The following is a 15,870-nucleotide window of genomic DNA, read 5'->3' as shown; positions in this document are numbered from 1 at the left end:
TGTGTGGGGAATGTGAGATCTGGCTCGGTGCTTTTTCCATGAATGTAAAAGTAAAAAGCTTATATAAATCGTCGATATCACCGTACTTCCGTAGTTGATCAAGCACAGTACATAAGAAAATATTTTTGTATTACACGGTTTTTTTTTTATGTTTATGTATAAATACGCAAATGAGGCGCAATCTAATTATACCGGCCTATGGACTAATCTGCATATATTTTTGAAATCTGAACATGGAATAAGGCCAGGTTCAAAATCCTTATTTAATTTAGTTGACATATTAAGAGTTACATTTTTTATTTTGGATATCCATTTTATCTCTCTGAATTAAAAAAACTGAATTATATATATATATATATATATATATATATATATATATATATATATATATATATATATATATATATATAAACAAACCCCTTATTAAAACTTTTAGAAAACTGATAAGAATAAAACTGGAAGATTTGGTTTATGTAAGTGCTGCTGCTGAAGTGGAGATTTCTGACCTTCATTAAAATCTAGAGATGCAAATAGATAAAAAGTAATAAAATTAGCACTTAAATGTGTTTTCTTGTTATGGAAACAATATAATAGCCCTGAATAGCCCAACATCTCAAAATTGACCAGTGTATGAAAAACAATGGATTTGCCTGTAGTGTTTTGCCTTTATTGTAGTAGGCTATTTTTATCCCATAAAATATTTGGCTCATATGAAAATCATTAGTTATAGGCGTCACACACAAAACATGCATTTTTTTCTGTTCAAATTTCCTGTTTTTGAAGTGTTCATTTTCTTTATTGTGTTTTCAGACTATCATTGCCAAGAAAACATGAAGAATACCATGAAAATTTCATCAGTTTTCTAACTGATCAACGGTAACAGGACGAACATGGATATTCAAAATATAACTGCAAGTGGAAATGTCTCTGCTATCCTGCCTTCCCCATACAGTCTGTTGGAAGTCATAACCATTGCAACAGTATCAGCAGTCGTGAGTCTCGTCACAATAGTGGGGAACGTTCTGGTGATGCTCTCTTTTAAGGTCAACAGCCAGCTTAAGACTGTTAACAACTACTACTTACTCAGTTTAGCTTTTGCAGATCTCATTATCGGCGTGTTCTCAATGAACCTGTACACATCCTACATACTCATGGGATACTGGTCTTTAGGGAATATAGCATGTGATCTGTGGTTGGCACTTGACTATGTTGCAAGCAACGCATCGGTGATGAACTTGCTGGTTATCAGCTTTGACAGATATTTTTCTATTACAAGACCACTTACCTACAGGGCTAAACGGACCCCGAAACGTGCAGGCATCATGATTGGCTTGGCGTGGTTGATCTCGTTTATATTGTGGGCTCCACCCATTCTGTGCTGGCAGTACTTTGTTGGAGAGAGAACGGCTCCTCTTGACCAATGCCAGATCCAGTTTTTCTCAGAACCCATAATTACATTTGGTACAGCCATAGCGGCCTTTTATGTACCGGTATCCATCATGACAATCTTATATTGCAAAATCTACAAAGAAACAGAAAAACGTACTAAGAACTTAGCAGAACTCCAAGGATACCCATCGCTGGACAGCCATGAAGACCCTAAAGTACGAAAGCCAATACTACGATGCTTTAGCTTTAAAAGCAAGAGGGATGGGACTCAAGCATCATGGTCTTCGTCCAACCAGAGTTACGTAACTAGGACAACATTGCAGTCTGAAGACTTGTGGACAAAATCAGAGCAGGTCACCACCCTGAACAGTTACACATCATCAGAGGATGACGAGCGGTCTGTCTCTGAAACAACCCCACGTGAATCATTCAAGAACCAAGAATCGACAGTCAATAAAAATGGACAGCTGGTCTGTTATGAAGACAGCAAATACCTAAGTGATCTTGCAAAATGCTCCCAGACAAACAAAAAATGTATGTCATACAAGTTCAAGCCGATCCTTAGCGACATCACTGCTTTGCAAGGTAGTGCCGAAGCCGACAGAACAAACACAGATCATTGTCAGTCCTCAGAGCCACAGGCTCCTTCATCCACATCCACTTCTACCAAACCAGAAGATCCAAACTTGAAGATCCAGATGACCAAGCGGAAACGAATGGTCCTTATCAAGGAGAAAAAGGCTGCTCAGACTCTCAGTGCCATTCTTCTGGCATTCCTCCTCACCTGGACCCCATACAACATCATGGTGCTCATCTCCACCTTCTGTTCTGAATGCATCCCAGTGTCCCTCTGGCATCTGGGCTACTGGCTCTGCTATGTCAACAGCACCATCAACCCCATGTGTTATGCCCTATGCAACAAGACCTTCCAGAAGACCTTTTGGATGTTAGTCCTCTGCAAGTGGAAGAAGAACAGAGGAGAGGAGAAACTGTATTGGTGTGGACAAAACCATTAAGTAACAGCAGAGTTGGCAGATTGTAGAGCGTGATGAATGATCAAGAACAATCGTTATATTAAATGGGCATTAAAATTATATTTTAACTTATATTGTGCATAGTTCCACAGACCATATTCCTTATCATGTTCTAGGCAATATTTTTGTGTACATATTGTTTATATTGCCATATTGATTTAAAAAAATGATATTAATTTAGCTTCTGTTTTTAAAGTTTAAAGATCACTTAACATGTTTACACAACAGTGTATTGTAATATTGTCAAATGCCTTAAGGCTAGGGATGGTGAGGACATTAAATAAAGATATGGATTGTGAACTTATATCAAACACACACAATATTTATTAGATGATTAACTTTTTGTGATCAAATTATTTTCATATATTGTAAGCCTTGGTCATGTCAGTGACACTGCATGCATAGAAATGTTTATTGAAATATCTGGTGTGCAAAGCAATGTTGTTGTATTATGTTTGCAGAACTGGACAGTGTTAGATATGGATCTTCAGATTTTGGAGCTGCCAAAGCATCACTGTAGAGAAATACACACAAAGAGATTGTAGCTTCCCTCTGCATGTAAAATTCATTTATATGGCAGAGATTCCATCACATTTTACAGTTCTACAGCATCCCACTGTGCACAGGTCCATAATAGAAAAAAATCATCTTTCATAATTGTTGTGCCAAGAATTAGATCTGAATTTACTTCAACATTAACACATCATATAAACACATTTATAAATGTTGTCTGGCTGTTTTCCATTCATATCGTTTAATAAGTCTCTACTCTTTGTTGTGATGATGTGCCATTTAATTTGATGTGAAATAAATGTTTTGAGATTAAATTAACCCAACTAATTGAAACATCAGCCCGGATTTGGCAGGGGTTCCATCCTTTATTAAAGAGTTCTGTCAAACTGAAGCTTTAAAACTACCCAAAGACATACTAGCAACTGTTTACCAGTCGCTTATGAAATGTGGTCTTAAATGTTGATCTCCATACATTTTACCATGCAAGCATCATGCTGAGAACAGTAGACAAATAATTGAGACGGATATTTTCCACCAGTTTATTTCAATTCAGTTTAAATAAGATTATACTTCATAGCTTAAATCTTATGCATTTCTCATCTTCATCCACAGTCTTGTACAAACCCAACAAGATATAGTAAATATTATAACCTAAAAGCTTTATTTCAAGTAGTTATGAAACAGAATTGGGGTCAACATCACCTCCTTGGGCCGGTCTGGAAATACACACGGTATCACTGCAAAGATGGACCCTCATATATTTTGCATCTATCTTCCACCTTAAAGGGATAGTTCACCCAAAATTAAAATTTCTGTCATCATCTACTCACCCTCAAGTAGTTCCAAATCTGTATGAATTTCTTTGTTCTGCCGAACAAAAGGAAGATATTTTGAAGAAGGTTTGTAATCAGGCTCTTTTGGGGCACCACTGGCTTCCATAGTAGGAAGAGGAAAAAAAATACTATGGAAGTCAATGGTGCCCCAGAACTGCTGTTTCCCACATTCTTCAGCATATATTCCTTTGAGTTCAGCAGAACAAAAGACGTTCATACTTGAGGGTGAGTAGATGACAGAATTTTTGGGTGAACCATCCTTTTAAGCTCAAGTGTGCTTTAGAAATATCCCAGAATGCTTGAGACAAACTGAGCAAAACAACTACATACAGTAAGTACTAACTTCTGCATCTGATTTTGGCTTGTTATGCAGCCGTAATGCAGCTATTGCATCAACCCAAAGCACTCAACAGCCAATCAACAACATGCTAAATTTTACTTACTAAAGATTTCATACTCACTTTTATTCAAGTCATAACTGAGGTGAAACTGCATTGACCTCAATTCTGTGAAGGAATCATATCTGTGTGATCTTTTGCGCAGCAGCAGTAAAAGCATAGACTACCATCATTGTGTTAATTGCATTACAAGATATTGAAATGTTTTCGCAAAACTGAATATCTCTGTAACCGTCTCCTCTTTGAAGTGAAATCTTGACCAGACTTTCTCACTCATTCTACTTTTCAAGTTAAAACATCCTAATTAAGCTCTTAAAAAAAAAAAAAAGACATATTCATGCCTTGCTTGATCTGTACTGGTTTTATCCATTACTAAATGTTTATGTATAGTTTTCAGAGCATCATTACAATGACTAAAATGATCTGATTATTAACAATGCATCCAATGAAGACAATTAAGCAGGGAAAAGTAGTACAGTGCAAACACAGTCTTGCTTCATCAAGCGTTTCAGTTGAAAAAGAAACTGTTCATATATATAAAAAAAAGGAAACCCAGTAAAACAGTGTTAAAGAAAACCGACAAAATACACGGCACTACCTCCTCTTCGGAGCAACACTTCTGCTGCCTTTGTTGCCCCCGCTAGACTTACTGGAGCCCTTGGAGAACAGTTTAGTCATGAATTCAGAAACATCTGGCAATTCTGGGTTAGGGTTCAACATATTCATAGATTGCTCCATTTCCTGCAGGACAAAACAGACATTCATTTATATGAGTAAAGCAATATAAAGTGGATGAGAATATCTGTTTAGGATGTAACACTTGTAGATACGGCTTCTTGTTTTACATTACCTTTCTCATCTCCGGATCATTCGTATTTACCACCTTTGGGAGCAGGACGATGATTAATAAGGGAAGAACCATCATCATGACCTAAGGATGACAAGCTATTAGACACCATCAACAACACTTATGTCATAGCTAAATCATATTATAAATGGCTCTGAAAATGTGTCTTAATACTTAAGTTAATCTAAACAAGAGGACATAAAAGAATAAGTAAACATACAATAAACAATAACTGATTCATTTCCAGTGAATGAAGTCCAGCCACATGCATCTGAAAGAAACAATTATATGATCGTACCATTGGGTTCATCAGAAAATCAGTCCAGCCCCAGGTTTCTCGCTTCATGAAGTATGTGTGTGGACCACTGGATCTGATCTGAAGAGGGTACGGCTGTCTAATAACTTCAGAGGTTTTGATGTAATTCACCAAGCGTGCCCTACGGTTCAATAACATTCTGACATTAACTTAGGTGCTCAAGAAATCACATATGAGAAGAAGGAAAAATGGGAATGTTAGCTACCTCATTTTCCCTTTGGAGGTAACGTCCACCCGAACAGGATCAAATTTGAAAGATGGTGATACGATTTCAACCACATATGAGCCCGAAGGCACATCGTTGACAGCAAAGCTCCCATCAGTCCTGCGAGGGAAATTGATGTGGTTAATTGTGTAACCTTGGAAAAACGTTTAATGGCTCGTTAAGAAACCCCTCTCAATCTAATCTGAATAACAAGTTACAACCGACACATTTTTCACAAATACATTAGAAAACGTATTTATATAACGAAAAGATTCAAACGAGATCATTGTAAATAAGACCAAGTAATTTATTGGGACAAGATGCAGTAAATCTTGGACTGACACACACAAATTAATATCTACATCGCTTTTTTTGACGTTAGCATTGCTGGTGATATAACTCACTTGAGAAAACCAACATATTCCTCTCCTTCCACCAGGATTCGGGCTGTGGAGATCCAGTCTTGTGTTTTCACTCCAGAAACGATCACTCGTCCTTCGATTTTGAAACGGTCTCCATTTGACTGAGAACCTGCTACAGGCCCCGGCTCTGCGTCGGAAAAACACCATGACAACGCAAACAGAGCCTGCAGCGCCAAATATATATCTAACAGACGTTTCATTTGTTGCATCGTGTTTTGGCACACGATATATATGACGTTTAAAATGTACAATATTTCACTACGCGTCAAGCTGGACAGCTGAACGAAGTAAACGGTAAACGGAACTCAGAACGCAGAGACCGGAAGAGCATCTGTTACACCACGTGATCATCCGTGAGGCGGGTCTATTTCTATGGGCGGTGGTTTCGAATGAATAAATAAATAATAATAAATAAATAAGTGAATAAAAAAATAAAGTAAATCACTGTGGTGCAGCATACATACTCCATTTCGTTTGAGAAAATCCATAGGTTAAGTTTGTTGCACTGATTATTTTAAAACCTTAATGTGCGATTAAATTAAACCCAATTTGGTGTGTACATTGCTAAATAAGTTTTAAAACTCATTGAGAAAAAAAAAAAAAAAACATTTTCCAGTATATTTATATTGAACTGCGTCCCCACCGGTCAATGCTTTGTTTCACTACATATGCTCTTATATGTAATGTCAACTCAATGATCCGTTCTCAGCTTAATGAGTCAAGTGAGTTGACTTGTAAACGAAGACTGGTTTTGTGAATTATGGGTGCACCTCCACTGAATATTACTTTAAAACATTCTCTGCAAATTTAGCACAGCTTGTTTTTTAGTCTTACTCATTCAGCAACTTTTCTGACAATGCCATCACTTTTGTTTGGGGTTGTGCATGCACATTTTGTTATGATCATTTTTTTTTATCTTAGTCAACATGTAAATAAAATGTACACATTCATATAAACTTCAAAAAACATTTAGTTTACGTAGATTTATTTGAAAGCTGATTAAAAGAAAAACCACTATGTACACATTACACTCAAACATCCATTCATGATCAGGCAATGGACAACAACACACTAATAACTTAAAACTCCTGTAATTCAAGTGCATGACTGAAAAAACATCTGATAAAGGTACATTTACACAATCACATCCACTTAAGCAATTTCACACCATAGCACTACACGTGCAACAGTTAAAACTTCTGCTTGGCACTTCAGTGAGTTGCCCGATTCCAGAGAGTCTCATGGAGTTGATTATGTACCCCTAAACAAGTCCACTTCAATGTGAAGCAGTCATTCAGTGCCTGCAGGAAGAGTTCCTCCTCCAGTGCTGAAATCGGAGTGTCTGAATTGTTCAGTTCATCTGTCCCCAATTCACCACAGCCTATTGAGCTTCAGATGCACCAGCTCCAAGCCAATCAAAAGCTTAAAATGCACCAAGGGTTTGTAGTGGTTATCTCCAGTGTGCTACAATGATACATCAGCGCAGTTGTAACACATATGATTCTATAATCTGCGGAAGAGAGGACGAGAAAGGAAATAAGGCAAGACTGATTTTTGTGAACAGTTGCAATTCACTTGACTAGGAAAAATAAAACACCTTTGCTGTTTCTCCTACAGTTCCTGGAACCAAGCTTAAGTGTCTCTTCCCCTCCCACAGTTCAAGAAGCATCTTCTTCATTGCCTGAACATTCCTGCTGGATGCAAACATATTCAGTTACAGCTTCCAGTTAACACTTACAAGATGTGTCATTTAATTTCCAAGTATTCATATAAAAATGAAGCACCTATCATTTGAAAAGCCATCATGCAAGCTTTTGTTGTCTGTGGAGAGCTCAGACCACCATTTTTTAATGATAGATTGAACCCAGTGTAAAGCTACGATGAGGTGTCTGGAAAAGATTCAACCATTTAAAAGATTAAATTAAACTTGAGCAAAATGTATAATGACAATAAACAATGATAGCATATAAAAATACAGGACAAAATACTTACTCTTCATATTTAGTGTTAAGAATCCCTTTCACTTGTGGTAAAAGGTCAACACAACAGCCTACTGAAATACATGGCTGTTCTTCCTGAAGACTATAGGGGGACAAACTGGTATGAAACAACATATCCATCAAATTTACAACATTTTATTTTAATTTTAAAAGTTTCTTTTAAACTTTTATTTAAAAGAGGTCTTAAATAGGATACCTTTTAGTAAGAACAGGTAAACAGTCAACAAGCACCCCTGTGTCTTGTATTCTGGGGAAAAATTGGTTAACATGGTATTCATAAAATGTAGACTTGCAAGCATCAATTATACCAAAAAATGTGAGAAAAAGGAGAATTCAACATGCTGTTCACACTAATCCATGGATACTTGCAATATTTACACTACTGTTCAAAAATTTAATCTAAGATTTATTTTAATGTTTTTGAAAGGAGACTCTTATGCTCACCCATTGTTTTATTTGATCAAAATACCACAAAAACAGTAATATTGTGAAATATTACTGTCAAAACACTAACCTGTTCAAGTATGCCACTAGTTCACTTGCGTTTTTCCGCCAAAGAGTCAAAGCAACATTCAGTCTCAGATTTCTTCCAAAGAGCACATGAGTCATTGCTTCATGCTCCTTTGATAACTGAAATTCAACAAATGATTAGGTTAGTGCAAATATTATAACTTGATGACAGATCACCATTTTGCCATGATTTCTATTGCAGAAATAGAGGGGTTGATCACTATATCACTATCACACGTGGCCAATCATGGATAGCAATAAACAAAGGAATGTTTCAGCTTAGAATGACAAGAATAGAGTCAACACAAGCACTAGTGTGCAGCATATCTGACCTCAGAGAAATAATCACTGTATTTGGAGCCAGCTCCTGCCATTTTTGAGGCGTCTATTGAGTTCACAGGGAACCCACAGTTGTCACTGTAAAGAATAGCCTGCACGTCATCAGCACAGGTAAGTTCATTTTCTTTGTTTGCCATGTCAGATGTCCTGCTTGCGGTGGGCGATCTCCGACATGCTCTTGATCCCACCCCAGAGTGACACGTTTTCTTCTTGCTAACCACCGCTCGCTTTGCTTTGCTGTATTTGTGCACACAACGGCCCACTGGAAATCTGTGGGATGTAGAATAATGCACGCTTGGCTTGTAAAAGCAAAGAATAATATGAAATATGGTCATTAAGTTTGCATTGCTAAGGACCAAAAACATACCTCTCTTGATCGGTTTCGTCCTTAAGTGAATAATCCACCTGAAAAGAGACAACAGTTAAAGTTAGCACTTTAAATCTGTCAGATTTTAAAACACTAGACATCATACATTTGCCCACTTTGTAAATGGTAACAGAAAAAGTTGCCATCATACACTACATGACTGAGGATCATCACACACTAATATGTCCATCATATACTATGAGGTTTCTGTGTTGACATGTCCAGACTGCAATAGTGGGGCAAAATCTGGGCAAAAATTGTGTAGTGTATTCCAGCATTAAAGGGGTCATATGATGCGATTACAAGTTTTCTTTTATCTTTAAAGTGTTACAAGCAGTTTGTGCATATACAAGATCTGTAAAGTTGCAAAGACTAAAGTCTTTGTAAAAATTGAAGCGTTTCAGAAAGATGGGGCAGAGAGGAGCAGTAATAATGTAGGGCATGTGGAAAATGATGTGTTTTATAACCTTAAACCACGTAAACACATTGCATTACACCAAATACACAAAATAATGTTCTTTTTAGCATCGTCATATGACCCCTTACTTAATATTGTATTAGTAAACTAAAAATTATCCCCTATTAATCCCACCCAGCACAAACATTACACACAATTTGTCTATTTTAAAGCGTTTTTACTCACCTCCCTCATGTTCTTCTCATCTCCAGAACAAACCATACGTTTGAGAAGATCATGGGGCTGGGCCTGCTTTAGCCTGTGAACTTCTGCATTACTTCCAACATGACTTCCAGTGGCCATAATAAGGGACTCTAAAATACAATGGCAAAAACACATTAGCCGGCACAGGATGCATGATGTTGTTAAAGCAAATAGCTGCGGTTTGTTTTTTCAAAGCCTCCATTGTGTAGCTTCTCCTTTGGAGATAAGAATCATACTATAATCAAATTCGTATTAAAACGAGTCAATTGATCTTCATGGAATATTTAAATGTAAAGCTTTTGCTATTGTTAGACAGTCTGGCAGAGTAGCAGATTTTGACTTTTTCAATTTTTTGCTTCCCAGAACGGTCAGTAAACGGTAGTTTTGGTTCTAAAATAACCAAATAACTAAAAATAACCATTAAAGAATGTTATAGGTTTCCCCCAAAAAACAAACAAAAAAAAACAAGTCACTAACGTTAGGTTCCAAAAAAATGACCAAACGCAAACCATATGCTAACGTTCTGGGTTTGCTAGAATAAGAGCAGTTCATAAAGGCTGTTTCAAAACCTATGTAAACAATACTATACATGTTATGCACAAGTCATGACATTCATATCATGCCAGTGGAAAGGCTATCGCATAATTCATTAAGTTACCAAATACACAAGACATGCTTCGTAATTTTCAGACGGCCGTCTTACCACGTAGCACGTTACGCTGGGAAGAGGATGAATTTATGAATCGTTTGAATCAAACCTAACTAATAAATTTCAGATTAACAATCTAATAATATGCCTGGCAAATATCTAGACATCTGTCAGTCGGAGCTTGAGGCCTCCAATGATATGACGCTGCTGTTTAGGTTTAGGATCTGTTAGCACTGGCGAGCTAATTAAGTCAACTATACTTTGACAAACAGTCAAAAATCTTTGTCTAAATTGCAAAAGACAAGTCTATTGATTGGTCTACACTACTCACACTGGCCTGTGCCTATCAAAGCAAGTGATGAAAACACACCAGATAGCTAGTTGCTAAACAAACAAGTCAGGCTAATCACCTGATAGCAAACAAGGACTTAGCACGTACAAAACATATAACTTGTAACGTTACAACGCTGTCAAACCTCGCGTATTTCGCAAGCACCCACCATAACATTGTGTAAAGTTGTCTACGCATCCTAAAGCGCGTTATATATCCAAGAGCGCTTCCATGTACAACCACCAAGAAACGGGAATTTGAGTGTATTTCAGAGGAAAGGAAGGACCATTCAAATAAATACAAACTTGAAATGCTGGGATGGGTGAAGCACCAGAGGATTGAGGGGTTAGCGACATCTGATGGGGCATTAATGGAACTGCTTGGCTTTGGAAAAAACGTTTTACTAGTTTCTCCATCCCTGCGTCCCAAATGTGCATACTATCCACCCTATCTGTCCATTTTGAAAATAACTACTATCACATAGAATTTAGGATGGATAGTATGAATATTGGGACGCAGGGTATGCATGCCGGACACTTGTTGGCTGTGTTCCTTCACAATATAGTCTAACATACATTTTAAATCAGGGATTCTTAACTTTTTTGACTCAAAGGTCCCCCACCATATAGGCTTTTCTTTATTAGTAGAAAAGAGTATTAAATTAATTACATTTTTGTTTTGAGTTCATGGTTAATTAATAACTGATAAATTATCATCAATTCATTGATATATGAAAATAATATATACCGGTATATATATATATATATATATATATATATATATACTGTATATTATTATAATTTTTTTTCATATATTGATAATAATATATCAGTTAAAATACTTTGGGGAAAAAAGCATGAGCCTTTAGGCCCTTATACCATCTTAGGTCCGCTGATCATTTATTGTTAGTTGTCCCTTGTGTAAGGCTGAAGAGCAGGCGTGACCGTGCATTTGCAGTGGCGGACCTTAGACTTTGGAATAATCTGTTAAACATGTTAGAAAGGCCTAAACACTTACTGTTTTTAAGTCTAGCTTAAAAACCTACTTTTATAGTCTGGCATTTAACACAGTGTGAGAGATGCTATTTTAATTTATTTTTTTATTGTACTTTATAATATTTCATTTTTTTTTGTTATTCTATTTGTGATATTGTCTTATTTATGCTTGTACAGCACTTGGCAAACACTTGTTTCTAACACTTTGACTTTAGATAAAAATATCATTTAAGATCCTTTAAGATCATCAAAACATACATTAAGTAGGTTTCACTGTGAATTTGAAGTATTGGCCTTTTCTTTGATGCAGAACAGAAAACATAAAAACATCACAAATATTAGGACTTAATAATTATTAATAATTTCATTGTAATGTAATAGTGCTTTAATCTTCAGTAAGAATCTTTTTGAATTGATGTTTGTTAATGGTAACATCCTTTTGCATCTCATGACCTTAAGTGTTCAAAGGTGTTACCAAGGGCGACAACTATCATGGTAGTGCTGATGTGATTATTAGGTCATGAAATGCTCCATGAAATGCTCCAACTGGAGTAATGTGATATATAATTACTGTGATATAAGCACTTAGGGGTTTGAAGTTGACATCATACAGATCCCACGTGAAAGCAAAAGGCAAATTTCAGTTATGAATTATCTTTCACCGATGTTTTCTTACTGTCACTCAGACATAATAAATACAGTTAAGATAGTGAAGTTCAGCCAAACCACTTACAATTGATTTAAATACAGTGAATATTCTCATGAAACCTTGGAAGGATCTACCGGTATAGACTGATATGAATGCAGGAACATTTATGAACAGAACTGAAATGGATTTGAATGTACACACGCATCACATCAGTTCTTTTCTGTTCTCTTCATCAGTTTTTTTCAGTTCTAAAATAATTTCTGAAGTTAAGCTAGAAAAGCAATGCCATACACTGTAAAAACTAAAGGTGCCTCAGATATCATTTTCCGTACAACTTCAAAATGAATTTTAAGTGCCCCAAAGCTCTTTTTCTCATAAAAGGGTTCCTGGAGGAAACATGACAGTCTTTCCATTTCATGCAGGAACTCATGGGATCCTTGAAGCACTTTGTTTCCAGTTCTGAGGTTCTGGAGTCATCATTTCATTACACTGAGACCTCAAAGTTCTCTGGAGGTTCCTGGAGGAACTCAAAAAAAAAAAGGGTTATTGTTAGATCTATTAACATTGAAGTGGTCCCTGGAAGATCTTACTTGTAAAACCAGCATCTGGAAGAACCCAGAGATTATGTGACAAAATGAAAAATAAAATGAAAAAATGAAAATCTCCTCAGAACATCCAGTATACTGAGTTCTCTTAAAATCTCAAAGGGTTCACTGAGCAGCACTAAATGCAAGTATTTTTAAATAACTGAAATAGTGTTTCAGTTTGGCCTAATCCAAAATTATATATGAATCCAGTCCTATATACACTGTTACACTGACCTAAATTAAACAGTTAAAAAATATCCATGTATTCTTTTTTATTCTGCAGTTAATAAAGAAATGTGTTCTGCATATGTTTCATGAATATGGCTCTGTAGTGGACAGTTGCTGCTGGCTGACCAAAAAAAAAAAAAAAGACCTCTCTGGACCTACCCCATCCTTTGAAGGTGTGTAAATAAGTGAATAATTGCAGATACACATCAGAAACCCTTCTAAAGCATTCAATTATTTATAGTTTATTATCAGTTTTTTTTCCCCTTTTATTATCTTCTGAGAAATCCAACCTTGTCCTATCTGTTACATGAAGATCCTGCTGTGCTGGACTGTATATGTTAAATGAGGCAAGTCTGAGTTAGTGCATGTGTGCATACATATACTGTACATATACTGTATACACACACACATATTACATATACAGTGTGTGTTATTGTAATAGATATTGTGTACTTAATTAGTCCACAACCATTAATCAGTGCACTAATATGACAAAAAATTGCTTGTGGTGTTCCTGTTTTTAAATGAATACATACTAAGTGAATAAATGCAAATATTTTGTTATTGAATTTCATTCTATTTTTCAATGAACAGCCTACACACAATCTCACAACAACTGTGGTAATAACAGGAGACCCATTTGGTGAGAGCAGCACTGCAGATTTTCCTGATGGTGAGGAGCTACTTGCTGACGAACCTGCCGATATGATTTCACCTTACTATGAGTGCCTATATGTTCAGCATTATACAGAAAAACAATTAAAAGTACACTAAAGTGCACTATTTTTCTGCTGTGTCTGTTGGGCATTCAGGAGGAGATCATGGACCCTTTTCACAAGACTGTGATGATGCATTTCAGCAGTCATCAGCATCGTAAATTGTAATTGTGTTTCCATGAATGGAATTGTAATGTGCAGTATTGACTACTTAAGGTGATTATTTGAAACTATGGATATTGTTGTTGTTTATCAATAAACAATGTTTGATATGCATTTGTTAAATGATTAAAAATGTCAATAGCAAGAACAAACGGCGGGGGGGGGGGGGGGGGGGGGGGGGGGGGGTTGCAAAATAAAAGAACTGAAATTAGGAAATGGTGCCTCGAAGCACCCAAGGTGGTTCCTGACCATTCTTAATAAAAGGGATCCTCCAGGAACTGTTAAAGTTCCTCAGAGAATCACCCCTTTTAAAACGGGGCCTAGAGGCTCTACAGAGGGTTCTGCTGGTGTGGCAAAGTGAAGAACCCCAAAAGGTGCCTCCAGGAACCTTTAGTTTTTACAGTGATCTTGAAGAATGTCTCATGGAAGACAAATCTGACCACAGTTCAAATAAAAAGCTGCTGAACTGATGGGGAAAACTGTATAAAATAGCCGACATTAGGACTCCTATTCAGACAGCCACAAAAATTCACCATCCAGTTCCACCCTTATTTGGGTTGCGCAAGCCTTTCAATAAAAATAATAATAATAGTTACTCTTTCAAGAGTCACTATTAGACTGCAATCATAGCTACTATTTCAATGTGTAAAAATAGTCTAACCAAAAAAGTCTAAAGATAAACAGTCTTCCATAGTTTTTGGAATGAAAATGGCAGACAGGAAACTAATTAATTTTTCACTGCACTAGTTTAAAACAAAATATTGGAATTACGTTTGACTGACATATGAGATTTAATTTGCTTTATAGCATTAATTTGTGAAAAGATTCAAATATACACTACCGTTCAAACGTCTGGGGTCTGTATAAATGTTTTTGAATGAAGTCTGTTATGCTCACCAAAGCTGCATTGATTTGATAAAAAATACAGTAAATAATACTGTTGTGAAAAATTGTTGCAATTTAAAATAACTTATTTTTTTATATAAATGTTTTAAAAATCAGATTTTCATCAGATTCAGACTGTAATATTATACCTTTGATCAATTTAATGCATCCTTGCTGAATAAAAGCATTATTTTCCTTCTGCCGGTCTATCTTACCACTTAATAAATGAACAGGGTGTAAGCACATAGACACAGACTGTTGGATCTGCTTTCCCCCTCAGTTTTACAGATGTTATAGCCACATATGATATTTCCAGGTGATTATACAATATCTCTGACGGAGGCCGAGTTGCTGTAACAGTTCATATTTCTTTTGCAGCAGGTATGCATTCAAACTGAAATTTGATTTATAAACAATTCAGGCTTGTAAAAGTTTTAAGGATATCAAATCTGGCTTTTATATTAGCATGACTAGGCAGACCTCCACCTCTGATGTAACATATTAGATGAATGGTAAAGAGAGGTTTGACACACCAAGCTACCATCTGCTCCCCTCTTCATCAGATTGTTGAGATCTCTGAGGTTTTGGTATGATGGCTCTCATTTCACCTCTAATGACAAAAACTGGAATCAGGCTGATGGACTGAAGGATTCTGCTTCTGATGTGAAATAAATCAAAAACTGTGAAAGATTAGACCCCAGAGACAGTAACATATTAATTATTAATTGAATCAGTTATGTAAGAAATCCCATTTTCACTCATTTACAGGATGGTTCCTTGTGCTGACTTGTAGGATTGACATTGACAAAATAAATATATTAGCTGGATGGTACA

The 15,870-nt window shown here is 36.3% G+C and overlaps 3 protein-coding genes across 7 annotated transcripts; 1 reads left to right on the top strand and 2 right to left on the bottom strand.

Annotated features, from left to right (window-relative positions):
- Positions 1 to 890: 890 nt before the first annotated feature.
- Positions 891 to 2,405, top strand: LOC306844390 (muscarinic acetylcholine receptor M5-like; the record flags this gene model as incomplete). The annotated part of the gene is made up of 1 exon (XM_079376485.1): positions 891 to 2,405. One exon carries the CDS (start codon positions 891 to 893, stop codon positions 2,403 to 2,405), a length of 1,515 nt encoding a protein of 504 aa, XP_079232611.1.
- A 1,062-nt stretch (positions 2,406 to 3,467) lies between these two features.
- LOC306843632 (endoplasmic reticulum membrane protein complex subunit 7) lies at positions 3,468 to 6,279 on the bottom strand. Its single transcript, XM_079375215.1, has 5 exons — positions 5,940 to 6,279; positions 5,536 to 5,655; positions 5,313 to 5,451; positions 5,018 to 5,098; positions 3,468 to 4,908 (listed from the first exon to the last, which is right to left on the bottom strand). Exons 1-5 carry the CDS (start codon positions 6,164 to 6,166, stop codon positions 4,762 to 4,764), a joined length of 714 nt encoding a protein of 237 aa, XP_079231341.1. The 5' UTR covers positions 6,167 to 6,279; the 3' UTR covers positions 3,468 to 4,761.
- A 649-nt stretch (positions 6,280 to 6,928) lies between these two features.
- On the bottom strand, positions 6,929 to 11,282 carry LOC306844023 (KATNB1-like protein 1). Of its 5 annotated transcripts, none has more exons than XM_079375849.1 (10): positions 10,984 to 11,282; positions 9,817 to 9,944; positions 9,174 to 9,211; positions 8,800 to 9,076; positions 8,472 to 8,587; positions 8,154 to 8,204; positions 7,950 to 8,039; positions 7,742 to 7,846; positions 7,555 to 7,648; positions 6,929 to 7,467 (listed from the first exon to the last, which is right to left on the bottom strand). In XM_079375849.1, exons 2-10 carry the CDS (start codon positions 9,931 to 9,933, stop codon positions 7,435 to 7,437), a joined length of 921 nt encoding a protein of 306 aa, XP_079231975.1. In that variant the 5' UTR covers positions 9,934 to 9,944; positions 10,984 to 11,282; the 3' UTR covers positions 6,929 to 7,434. The 5 variants fall into 5 exon arrangements, with proteins under 5 accessions (XP_079231975.1, XP_079231972.1, XP_079231973.1 ...); XM_079375846.1 differs by having other exon boundaries at positions 7,555 to 7,651; positions 7,950 to 8,054; positions 10,984 to 11,126; XM_079375847.1 differs by having other exon boundaries at positions 7,950 to 8,054; positions 10,984 to 11,126.
- Positions 11,283 to 15,870: the final 4,588 nt, after the last annotated feature.

The sequence above is a fragment of the Barbus barbus genome (assembly GCF_936440315.1).
Source record: "Barbus barbus genome assembly, chromosome: 24".
NCBI lineage: Eukaryota > Metazoa > Chordata > Actinopteri > Cypriniformes > Cyprinidae > Barbus > Barbus barbus.
Note: the sequence above shows the minus strand (reverse complement) of the source record. Positions and strands in the feature narration are given on the sequence as shown.

Bases quoted from the DNA above. Each gene is read 5' to 3' on its own strand.
- LOC306843632 (XM_079375215.1), bottom strand. From the start codon at position 6,166: ATGCAACAAATGAAACGTCTGTTAGATATATATTTGGCGCTGCAGGCT. The intron at 5,656-5,939 runs GTGAGTTATATC...TTTCCCTCGCAG, and splicing joins GAATATGTTGGTTTTCTCAA to GACTGATGGGAGCTTTGCTG. The intron at 5,452-5,535 runs GTAGCTAACATT...ATTGAACCGTAG, and splicing joins ACCTCCAAAGGGAAAATGAG to GGCACGCTTGGTGAATTACA.
- LOC306844023 (XM_079375846.1), bottom strand. From the start codon at position 9,933: ATGGCCACTGGAAGTCATGTTGGAAGTAATGCAGAAGTTCACAGGCTA. The intron at 9,212-9,816 runs GTGAGTAAAAAC...GTCTCTTTTCAG, and splicing joins ATGAGAAGAACATGAGGGAG to GTGGATTATTCACTTAAGGA. The intron at 8,588-8,799 runs GTCAGATATGCT...GTTGAATTTCAG, and splicing joins ACAGTGATTATTTCTCTGAG to TTATCAAAGGAGCATGAAGC.